Raw genomic sequence first — 11,081 nt, forward strand, 5'->3', positions numbered from 1 at the left:
GATGCCTCAGGGTTCCTGCTCACGTGAGTCGTTGGATTTACAAGGTGGTTTTGACGTTCTTTGCGATTGTTTTTTTCCATCGCTGCGTTGCAGTTTGTTGTTTTTGCGTCAAAAAAGATCGAGAAACACGGATGTGGAAAACATCGCAATGTGAAAGCGTGTTGGAACTCTGAGGCTTCACAGACACACACACAAGTACGGAGTCACAGGAGTGTCAAAATAAAAGAACAGAAACAAAAAAAATATGGGAAAAAGAGAAAAAAACAAAAAATGTGTTAATAACGAGATATAAATAAAAAAAAGAAAGATAAATAAAATATAAAATCATTTACTTCTGTAATAATTTAAGAATCAACAGGGAAAATATAAAATAACAGATATATTTATACATTTACACTTCTATAAACATTTATTATTCTTAATATTTCTTTTATCTTCCTAGTATTTTATTTATTTCTCTTAATTTTTTTGATTTTCTTTATTTTTCCATGTATATTTTACCGCTCTTTGTTTGTTTTTTGGCCCTCCTGTGACGCCGTAGATTTTTATTTTACCGGAAACAAAACATATATATATATATATATATACATTTAAATATATATAGATTAAAACATGTAAAAACACACACACGTACGTCATATTTTAATTTATTTATAAATAAATCGCGTATCATGTTACGAACAGTTGACGACAAAGTCGCCCCATGGAAACTTCTCGCATTGTAAATATGGATAAAAAATTAAAATAAAAACATTTGTCGGATCAGATGAGACTTACATTTTTTGGCTTTTTTTTTCGTGTCCGAACTTTGTACTTGTGACGGAAAAGTGAAAAAAAACTCTTAAAGGAGAAACGACGTCGTCATAAATCGCACCTTCCGTAGATTTTTTGATTTAAATTCTTTTTCTCACGACACCAGCTCCACTCATTCATGTTTCCATGATGACAAACCACGCCCCTGCTGTCTGTTGCCCGCCCCCTCCTCTTAAAGACGTGAACCTGTGCCGCCATTTGTTTTTCTTCACTTTCTTTAAAAAAGAAAAAAAAAGTGGGACTGTGGATTTTTTTTTTTCATCGGGTTGTTGAACTCCCATCATGCCTTGCTCCCCCTCGCTGTTTTTGTACCACAGTATTTGATTTGTTTTCCTTGTACGTCGTTAAAAAGGCACCTGTTGAAAGTCTGATGATGATGCATTAACTGAAGTCTCTTTTTTTTTTTTCTTTTTTAATTGTTTTTCTTTTTTTTGGGTCGTTTGCTTGTTTGTTTTCTTACCAAAACATTAGGGCAAAGAACTCAGTAGTGGACTTCGCGTTTTGCCGCCGTGGTAGTTATTTATTTTGAATTAAATTAAAAGAAATACATTTCAGGGTTTCTGCTGTCCAGACTCTTTTTTTACTTATTTATTTAAAAATGGTGTGGGCCACTGCCCCCTAGTGGGGCCGACAGGTAGTTTAGCCAAAGATATTTGTTAATAGAAGAAGAAACTTTTCAATGTTGAAATCGGCCAAAAGACGTTAAATATTGGATAAATGCAACTTTTAAAAAGTCATTCAACGATAACGTCATTGTTCTTTCTTAAATGTTACAAATTCAACTTCAGTTTGAGTAAAAGTAACAAGTATGATAAATGTAAAGAAACTTTATTATTTATTATTATTGTTTCCAGTAAAATTAACTTGATTCAATTATCTGAGTTCAAATCTTAACTTAAAATCATTTATCAGGGCAGATTTGGACTAGATCATTTATATGTACCTTAAACTCTACTTAAAAATTATATAAATTCAAAAGGAAGGAAAAATGATAAGCATACGACTCATTATTTTTAATCAAGTTCCAAGTTTTTATTTTTAAATAATCTTACTTTTACAAAAAAGTAAAAACATTTTTTCTCCTGATACAGTAAAAAAAAAGTTATTTTTACGAAAATAAAAAAGGGGTTTTACTCCTGGATATAGTAAAAACAAACAACTAATCTTATTTTCACGAAATAATTTTATTATTACTTCTTCCTTTAAAGTGAAAAATTTTACTCTGGATACTGTAAAAAACAACTTTCTTTGAGTTTGGTAAAACTTGAGTGAATTTTTGTTTATTCCTGGATACAGTAAACAATAACTCATCTTATTTTTACAAAACAAAATATATTTTTTACTTTTATAAAAAAGTAAAATGTATCTTATTTTTACAAAACAAAATATATTTTTTACTTTTATAAAAAAGTAAAATATTCTCAATTAATTTTTTTTTTACTCCTAGATACAGTTGAGAAATAACCAACCTATTTTTACAGTGTAGATATTGTTACCATACACTGGTTTAAGTATCGATGTTTTAATTAAGTTTTTTAAAAATTGAACTCAACATAGATTTCCAACCAGTGCCGTTACTTCATGACTCCTCATGGTGACTTGTAGTTAAAATCGTAAGCATGATTTGTGAATTTAAAACCGTGTTACTCTGATGATTCCAGCTCCAAAATGACACTGTGAAATTATTACAATGTCGCATTTTAATATTTTTAGTAAAAAAAAAATAGACAAAACAGAAGTCAAAAACTTTTTATTTCTTTAATAAAAATGTTCTATAGACATCGTGATGATACAAAAACAAAACAATAGAACCGTTGGCCTAAAAAACAGCCCTGGCTTTCAATGCAAAACTTCTGATGGACTTCCTGTTTCACTTCCTGTCGGACTAAATCGTTGATGGCAGCCTTACATTTCTTACACATAACTGACTCGTATTTCAGGTGGAAAAGCATATTTTTCAACCATGAAAAGTCAATTTTGTCCAGTATTGATCGATCGGCTCCTCCCTCAATAAAAAAGTAAAAAAAAAAGTGCGAACATTCACAATTTCACCATTACTGTGTCCGTTTTTTTTGTAAAACTGACCAGCATCCAGACTCTTATTGGATGATTTCGGCTGTCAATAACTCGAGTGTCGTAAATGTTATCGTTTATTTTCCTCCAAATGTCAACATTTTTGTTCTATTTCAGAAGAAGAAACTAAAACTTCCATTCAGACCAGTGCAGTCGCCCCCTGGTGGGTCACTGCTAACTCATATTTCAAACCCGTAAAACTAAATAATCTAAGATCAGTGGTTCCCACATTCTGGGTCGTGACCCCACACATGGATCATGAGCAAAAAAAATTGGCAGAATTGTCAAGCATTCTGTTGTATTATGCAAAAGAACTTACTCCTGTACAGATTTCTATCGGGATTTGGGTCACGTTGGTTTTCCGTCTTTAAAAAGTACGTCATCTTCTTGAAAGTTCAGGAAACACTGATCCTGAGTGTTTGGTCACAGAGCAGCAGAACTGTGTGACTGCGTGTTTCCATTTTGTGCTGGACGTCGTGACAGAAGCGTCTCTGTCGGGTCTGAACCCGCGGCAGCCTCTCGGGTCCAGGAAGAGACGTCAGAATGAGGGCGGGGTTCACTCTGGAATAGCAGGAGGCCAATCCACGTCCACAGACTGAGACGCAGAGACGGAGAATAATTAACACGAGAAACTACTGCTGCCTTGTGTGGTAAGTTTGTGTCACTGGTTACAAAACAAATAATAAAAAAGATAATTGACAAACATCTGACTTTTGTTTATCGCACACAAACCATACTTTACGTGTACGATCTTTTTCTTTTCCTTCGTGGTTTTCCGTGAACATTTCATCATTTAAAAAAGAATTCAAACCAAACACAAGACGACGACAAAGATGAGCGATGGTGAACGTACAAGCAAGAGCGGGGTGTGGCTTTGACATCATTGCGTATTGTTGTATACACAAAAACGCTCCAATGGAATCTGATGCCCAAATTACAGAAATTGTGTTTTAGGGCTAAAAAAAAAAAAGCTGATGTACAAAACTTCCCTAAACTTGTGGTAGGGCCCAGACTCGAGCCTTGAGGAATGCCACAGAAGAGAAAACTGCATTTCTGTTTCCGATCATTTTCACACAGCGCCCGCCTCAGTCTGTCTGTGACCATTTGAACTGAGTCATGGGTCAAAATATCGGAATTACACGCAACCTTTCTTCTTCTTGTGTCTCACCTCCACGTCCAGCTCCAGGATGTCGGTGTCCGTCTTCAGCAGCTCACACAGGTTGGGTTTAGTTCGGCCGAAGTCTCCGTGGACAAACTCTTTGATGTAACTGTGGACCCATGTTAAGACGCAACAACTTTTACAGTGTATTACAGCTGAACTGTGATGTTTTTTACAGTTGTATTGCAGCTGAACAGTGACGTTTTTTACAGCATATTACAGCTGAACAGTGATGTTTTTGTGTATTGCAGCTAAACAGTGATATTTTTTACAGTGTATTGCAGCTGAACAGTAATGTTTTAGAGTGTATTACAGCTGAACAGTGATGTTTTTACAGTGTATTACAGCTGAACAGTGATGTTTTTACAGTGTATTGCAGCTGAACAGTGATGTTTTTACAGTGTATTGCAGCTGAACAGTGATGTTATTTACAGTGTATTGCAGTTGAACAGTGTTTTTTTTACAGTGTATTGCACTGAACAGTGACATTTTTTACAAGTATTGCAGCTGAACAGTGATGTTTTTAACAGTGTACGGTGAGGATACGTCCCCGCCTGTGTCTTCAGTTCCAGGTGGAAGTGATGAGCGTCCATGAAGCGGACGTTCATGCTGTGGACGACGCGCTGACGCACAGCGAGCGCTCGACGATGCAAAACCCTCAGAGGAGTTTTCTGATCCAGTGTCAGCTCCTGACGTGACGACAACATCAACAACAACAACATTCACAACCCAAAAAGTGTGTGTGTGTGTGTGTTATAATGACCTTGATGTCACTGATGAATGCGATGTCTTCACTCTTGATCGGTTTCCTGCTCCAGATCAGAGCCGTGTACGACTTTGTTTTCTCCTCCTCACCCTCCTTCATCCGACTCATGGCCTCTCTGCAGTTTACACACACACACACACACACACACTCTAGTTTCCCTCTCAGATGCTGCAGAACACACACACACACACACACACACACACACACACACTGTTGTGGTTCTTACCTGGAAACTATCTGCAGGTCTCTCACTCTGATTTTGTCTGACGACGCGTTAATGCTCTAAAAACATCAAAGATAAAATAACGATAAAGTGATACATTTTTTCAGTGCGTTTGACACACAGTCGACGTGTGTGTGTGTGTGTGTGTATCTGAAACTTGATTAAAGACCACTGACAAGACTGAAAAGACTGACCTGATCAAATCTACATCAGTTTAAGTCTGCGATGTCTTTATCTGACTGTTACACACAGGAAACTGAAGTTTTTAACCACTCACTCTCCCACACCAAAGTCCACAGAGAAAATCAGTGATTTTAGCTTGTGTGTGTGTGTGTGTGTGTGTGTGGTTTCTAAACATCTGTCTCACAGTGAGATAAAGACAGACTCAGTGATGGAGAGTGAAAGCACCTGTTGCAGCTGCTTCATCTCCTCATGGTTCAGTCTGGCTCTGTGAGGATTCAGCAGCTCCATCGCAAACGGACGACCTGAAAAACAACAACAGCTGCAGGGAGTCACACAAACCCTCTGCAGGAGAGGCTTCAACGGAAACGTGCGTCTCACCGTTTCCAAGGGTTCGGACGTCCACGTCCTCCCTGCCAGAGGACGAGAAATTAAAACCTGAGACGCAGGAAGAAGAAGAAAACAGGATCAGAGTGAGTGGTTTACAAACTGCACTTTCCTGTTTGTTGTCTTTCTGTCTCTAAGATCACACGTCCACTCACCGTCGGCTCTGAAGGCGGAGAGGACGGGGGCCGCGATCAGCTCCTCCACCGACGACTCCATCCTCCGCTCTCCATCGATCACCCAGGGAGTCTGAGGCAGACTGCGGCAGAACTTGTTGTACCTGCCTGAACACCGTGGGGGGCGCTACAGGTCAGAGATGAGCCACCTGACACTTTCTATAACTGAAACAACAATGTTGTGAGCGCGCCACAGTACCTGCTATGAAGACGGACAGATGGAGACAGTGGACACCCTGAGGGACGCAGCAGCTGGACGGCTGCGGTGGAGGACAGGCGAAGAGTCTGCAGAGGAAAGAAAATAACGCAGTCATGACAGGGCAGGTCTGGGAGTGCAGCACGGCCCTGACTTCACTTTCATGTCTCGCTCATTTACGTGGGCGGCAAATCGCCAAAATGGACGCCAAGATTCAAAACGGCTGACTCTGTGTTGCGTTGAGGCCATGGTTACGGGGGACTGTTTTGTTCGTCTTGTGCCAAGTTTCAAGAGTTTTTATGCCCGTTATAATAACCTTCAATAATCTGAAGGATTAACAGTAGGCTCCTCGCGTGAATTCCTGCCAGGAGCCGTTTGTGCCTCTGACGCTCGAGGCTCGGGCCCCTAAAGAATAAATAAATCACGTCAGAACAAACGTGAAGAAGTGACGGCGACCTGAGGAACTTGGCGTCAGAGATCTTCTCCAGAGCTTTGACCACGGCCATCCTGGTGAACACCGACTACAGGGGGAGACAAAATGTCAGTGGACGAGGCTGAAGGGGGGGCGGGGCACTGAGGTTTGACTGACAGGTCGGTGTGTTTCACCTGTTTGTTCTTGGTGGGTTTGAAGCAGTCGGGACACGCTGATGCACTGTGGGGGAAAAAGAAGAAAGAGAAAACACTTCCATCACTGACGACTCAGACTTTTCCTACTCAAGTTCAAACTTCTAGATAGGAACTCGGAAAATGACGACATCCGACGACACCTAGATCGCACCACGTGTCAGGTGACCCTGACGACCCTCCTTCAATAGTAATGACAAAGAAAACTCTTCTTTCTCTTTATATTTGGACCAAATAAGAATCTTATTATGGAGTACTCACAGGAAGTGACAGTCGGCGTCTGTTGGTTGGTGAGTGAACTCCACAGCGACCTCTAGTGCACTCTGGAAACACACACACACACACACACAGTACATAACATTATAAATGAAACTGAGATCAAATATAATCAATAATCAAAGATTGATCAAAAACAAAATCGCCAGTCTTTGATTGTGGTAACCACACCTACCTTGGTAACCACGGAGACGCCCCCCAGCTCCTTGGCGATGGGTCCCTGCACGATCCACTTGAAGGCCTCCTTCAGCGGGATGACGTCGTCCTTATCGAGCAGCAGGCCTTTCTCTCTGAGGGTCAAAGGTGACGCAGTGAACAAACCATAACAATAACAATAATAATAACAATAATAATAATCGTCCCGTTACCTCACTTCCTTCTTCACGTGCAGCCAGCAGGAGTGCTGCGAGACACACAGACAACAACATTTAAAAACTGCTTTGGATAGATGATGTTTCTGACAACAAAAGAGTTCAACCTAAAAGAAGTAAAACTAAAAGACTTAAAACTAAAAGAGTTCAACCTAAAAGAAGTAAAACTAAAAGACTTAAAACTAAAAGAGTTCAACCTAAAAGAGTTAAAACTAAAAGACTTAAAACTAAAAGAGTTCAACCTAAAAGAGTTAAAACTAAAAGACTTAAAACTAAAAGAGTTCAACCTAAAAGAAGTAAAACTAAAAGACTTAAAACTAAAAGAGTTAAACCTAAAAGAAGTAAAACTAAAAGAGTTAAAACTAAAAGAGTTCAACCTAAAAGAAGTAAAACTAAAAGACTTAAAACAAAAGAGTTAAACCTAAAAGAGTTAAAACTAAAAGAAGTAAAACTAAAAAGAAGTAAAACTAAAAGACTTAAAACTAAAGAGTTAAACCTAAAAGAGTTAAAACTAAAAAGAAGTAAAACTAAAAGACTTAAAACTAAAAGACTTAAAACAAAAGAGTTCAACCTAAAAGAGTTAAAACTAAAAGAAGTAAAACTAAAAGACTTAAAACAAAAGAGTTAAACCTAAAAGAGTTAAAACTAAAAGAAGTAAAACTAAAAGACTTAAAACTAAAAGAGTTCAACCTAAAAGAGTTAAAACTAAAAGACTTAAAACTAAAAGAGTTCAACCTAAAAGAGTTAAAACTAAAAGACTTAAAACTAAAAGAGTTCAACCTAAAAGAAGTAAAACTAAAAGACTTAAAACTAAAAGATTTAAACCTAAAAGAAGTAAAACTAAAAGAGTTAAAACTAAAAGAGTTCAACCTAAAAGAAGTAAAACTAAAAGACTTAAAACAAAAGAGTTAAACCTAAAAGAGTTAAAACTAAAAGAAGTAAAACTAAAAAGAAGTAAAACTAAAAGACTTAAAACTAAAGAGTTAAACCTAAAAGAGTTAAAACTAAAAAGAAGTAAAACTAAAAGACTTAAAACTAAAAGACTTAAAACAAAAGAGTTCAACCTAAAAGAGTTAAAACTAAAAGAAGTAAAACTAAAAGACTTAAAACAAAAGAGTTAAACCTAAAAGAGTTAAAACTAAAAGAAGTAAAACTAAAAGACTTAAAACTAAAAGACTTAAAACAAAAGAGCTCAACCTAAAAGAGTTAAAACTAAAAGAAGTAAAACAAAAGAGTTAAAACTAAAAGAAGTAAAACTAAAAGACTTAAAACAAAAGAGTTAAACCTAAAAGAGTTAAAACTAAAAGAAGTAAAACTAAAAGACTTAAAACTAAAGAGTTAAACCTAAAAGAGTTAAAACTAAAAGAAGTCAAACTAAAAGACTTAAAACTAAAAGACTTAAAACAAAAGAGCTCAACCTAAAAGAGTTAAAACTAAAAGAAGTAAAACAAAAGAGTTAAAACTAAAAGAAGTAAAACTAAAAGACTTAAAACAAAAGAGTTCAACCTAAAAGAGTTAAAACTAAAAGAAGTAAAACTAAAAGACTTAAAACTAAAGAGTTAAACCTAAAAGAGTTAAAACTAAAAAGAAGTAAAACTAAAAGAGCTAAAGTTAAAACTAAGAGTTAGAGTTAAAACTAAGAGAGTTAAAGTTAGTAATTTGCAAACAAAATATTGAGTTAATCATAAGCAGCAGTGTTTTTAGGTGATCAGCTGACTGTTTTTCCTGACGGACAGAGGGACAGAGCAACAGAGACATTGAGAGACACAGGATCAGAGAGACAGAGAGACACACGGACAGAGGGACAAACGCTGACCTCACGGACACACAGCTGAGCGGGCAGAGACACGGACAGCACCAGCGAGTCAAACTCGTACTTCTCCATCTTCACCGCCTCTGCGATCTGCAACAACACAAACACCACCACGACGGGTTGACATGAACAACAGCACCATCTAGTGTCCATTATCCTCTAACGCACACACACACACACACACACACACACACACACACACACCTTCAGAGCCTGAGTGGTGTCACAGAGTTCCTGGAGGATTCCCAAACACACCACACACACACTGGGCACCGTCTCAGCAGCGCCCTGCTCTGGCTGACTGGGCTCCAGTTTGGCTCGCTTGCTCGGTGGGTCCGCAGACTGAGGAGTCTGAGGAGGCACAGGTGCATCGTGGGACTTGTTGTTCTCTCCCGTGGACTCTGCGGACTCTGCGGACTCTTGGGGTTTGACGAAATCCTGGAGCTCCCTGAGTGTCCCCTGAGACAAAGACACAGACACTGTGACTGACTGGAATTCAGAGGAAAAACAGAGAGAGAGAGAGACAGAAGCAGTCCCACCTGTGGAGGCTGACGATAAACAGCCTGAAGACGGACACAGCAGAATCTGAGGACGCAGCGAGCGCAGCAGCCGGACGACAGCAGCTTCTGGACGATGGCTTTGTCCTTCTCCTTCAGAGGCAGCATCGTCACTGCAGGACAGGACCTCACTTATTCATGTACTCATTCATTCGCTGTGTGGACCCTTATTCATGTAACTTTCTTAAAATCTTAATCATATTAATATTAATGATTTATTAATATATTAAGAAGCTGAAAAATGACAGAAATTAGAAAATATTCACATTTAAAAAGCTGAAAAATCACACAATCTGGTTTAAATCATTTAAAAAAAAAAAGACTCAAACTGATGAGTCGATTATGAAAATAGTTGACAATTAATTTAGTAGATAATTACTTGTTTTAGTGCTAGTATTTTTCGCAATGACATTCATTTTAGGGCTGCTACTACTGAATATTTACATAATCAGTGACTTTATTTAATGTCAGAACAGTATGATAAATATTGATTAAACCTGGAAATTATGTCTCGTTTTGTCCACAAATACAAAATAATTCTGTTCTAATGATGTCTTTGTTTATATGGAGCCCATATTCACATTTAAGGAGTTCTATTAAGTCATGTTTGAACATAATATTCTGAAGCTACAGCATGAGACTGAGGATTAGGCTAAGCTAACTGTGCTAACAGCGAGCTTCTCTTCTCCGCTTCTAACAGGGAAAGTGTGTGAAAAGAAAAGAGTAGAGTGAGCTGCTGCTGCTGCTGCTGCTGCTGACGAACATGTGATATAAACTCACCTGCTGTAAAGAAAGATTAATTCTCAAAAACACGGAGTAAAAGAAGAAAATCACACACTCTTCAGGTTCCTGTTAGCATGTTCGCCCGAGCACAGTGCACACAGACACGACTAATCGACCCTCATCGGTTTACTTCGTCTCAACGTCCACGTTCGGGCTTAATTTGAAAATATAGCAAATAAATTCACTCACATTTCTTTACGTTCCACGTTTAACCCCTTCATTATAGACATGTTTCCCTCTTTGACTATCATTTTAACTGTGTGAATTTACTGTGTTACACATTAATAGAACATTATGAAAAAACAAAACAATTCACTATACTTTTAAGTCGTTAGAGGACAAAAATGTCCACTTCCAAAAACATTACAGATTGATCTTTTCTATCTGCAAAAATGATCTAAAACAACTTCAGTCATGCTCAAAACTAGCAAACGAGGCTTTTGACTGTTTAAATCTCTTGTTTGATTATTAGATGTCTTTGTTTTATTTATTTTTTTAAAAACACACAAATTATTTTCCATATAACAAATGTTGTTGGTTTAAATATCTTGTTGGTCTTAAATATGTCAAAGATTAGCCAAAAAATTGACTTTGATGCAGTCATAGTTTTTGTGTAGCATCAGATTTAAAATGTACTACCCTCTCATTTGGACAAAAATGCACTTCCAAAGACTGCTATAATTTTTT

General features: G+C 37.6%; 1 protein-coding gene across 2 annotated transcripts; it reads right to left on the reverse strand.

The window, feature by feature from the left end:
• Positions 1–2,546: 2,546 nt before the first annotated feature.
• Positions 2,547–10,538, reverse strand: pus10 (pseudouridine synthase 10). 2 transcript variants are annotated; one of them, XM_058640037.1, is made up of 18 exons: positions 10,392–10,537; positions 9,594–9,724; positions 9,259–9,513; positions 9,058–9,144; positions 7,239–7,273; positions 7,046–7,160; positions 6,856–6,917; positions 6,577–6,622; positions 6,427–6,491; positions 5,974–6,059; positions 5,757–5,882; positions 5,596–5,652; positions 5,443–5,519; positions 5,038–5,093; positions 4,809–4,926; positions 4,592–4,734; positions 4,055–4,154; positions 2,547–3,481 (listed from the first exon to the last, which is right to left on the reverse strand). In XM_058640037.1, exons 2-18 carry the CDS (start codon positions 9,717–9,719, stop codon positions 3,443–3,445), a joined length of 1,593 nt encoding a protein of 530 aa, XP_058496020.1. In that variant the 5' UTR covers positions 9,720–9,724; positions 10,392–10,537; the 3' UTR covers positions 2,547–3,442. The 2 variants fall into 2 exon arrangements, 1 of the variants encoding a protein (XP_058496020.1); XR_009241441.1 differs by lacking the exon at positions 4,592–4,734 and having other exon boundaries at positions 10,392–10,538.
• Between the last annotated feature and the right edge of the window lie 543 nt (positions 10,539–11,081).

This window comes from Solea solea, chromosome 10, assembly GCF_958295425.1.
Source record: "Solea solea chromosome 10, fSolSol10.1, whole genome shotgun sequence".
NCBI lineage: Eukaryota > Metazoa > Chordata > Actinopteri > Pleuronectiformes > Soleidae > Solea > Solea solea.

Excerpts from the sequence above, each read along its gene's own strand:
- pus10 (XM_058640037.1), bottom strand. The coding sequence starts at position 9,719 with ATGCTGCCTCTGAAGGAGAAGGACAAAGCCATCGTCCAGAAGCTGCTG. Across the intron at positions 6,623-6,855 it reads GACGCCGACTGTCACTTCCT|TGCATCAGCGTGTCCCGACT; the intron begins GTGAGTACTCCA and ends TTTCCCCCACAG. Across the intron at positions 4,735-4,808 it reads CATTCATCAGTGACATCAAG|GAGCTGACACTGGATCAGAA; the intron begins GTCATTATAACA and ends TCGTCACGTCAG.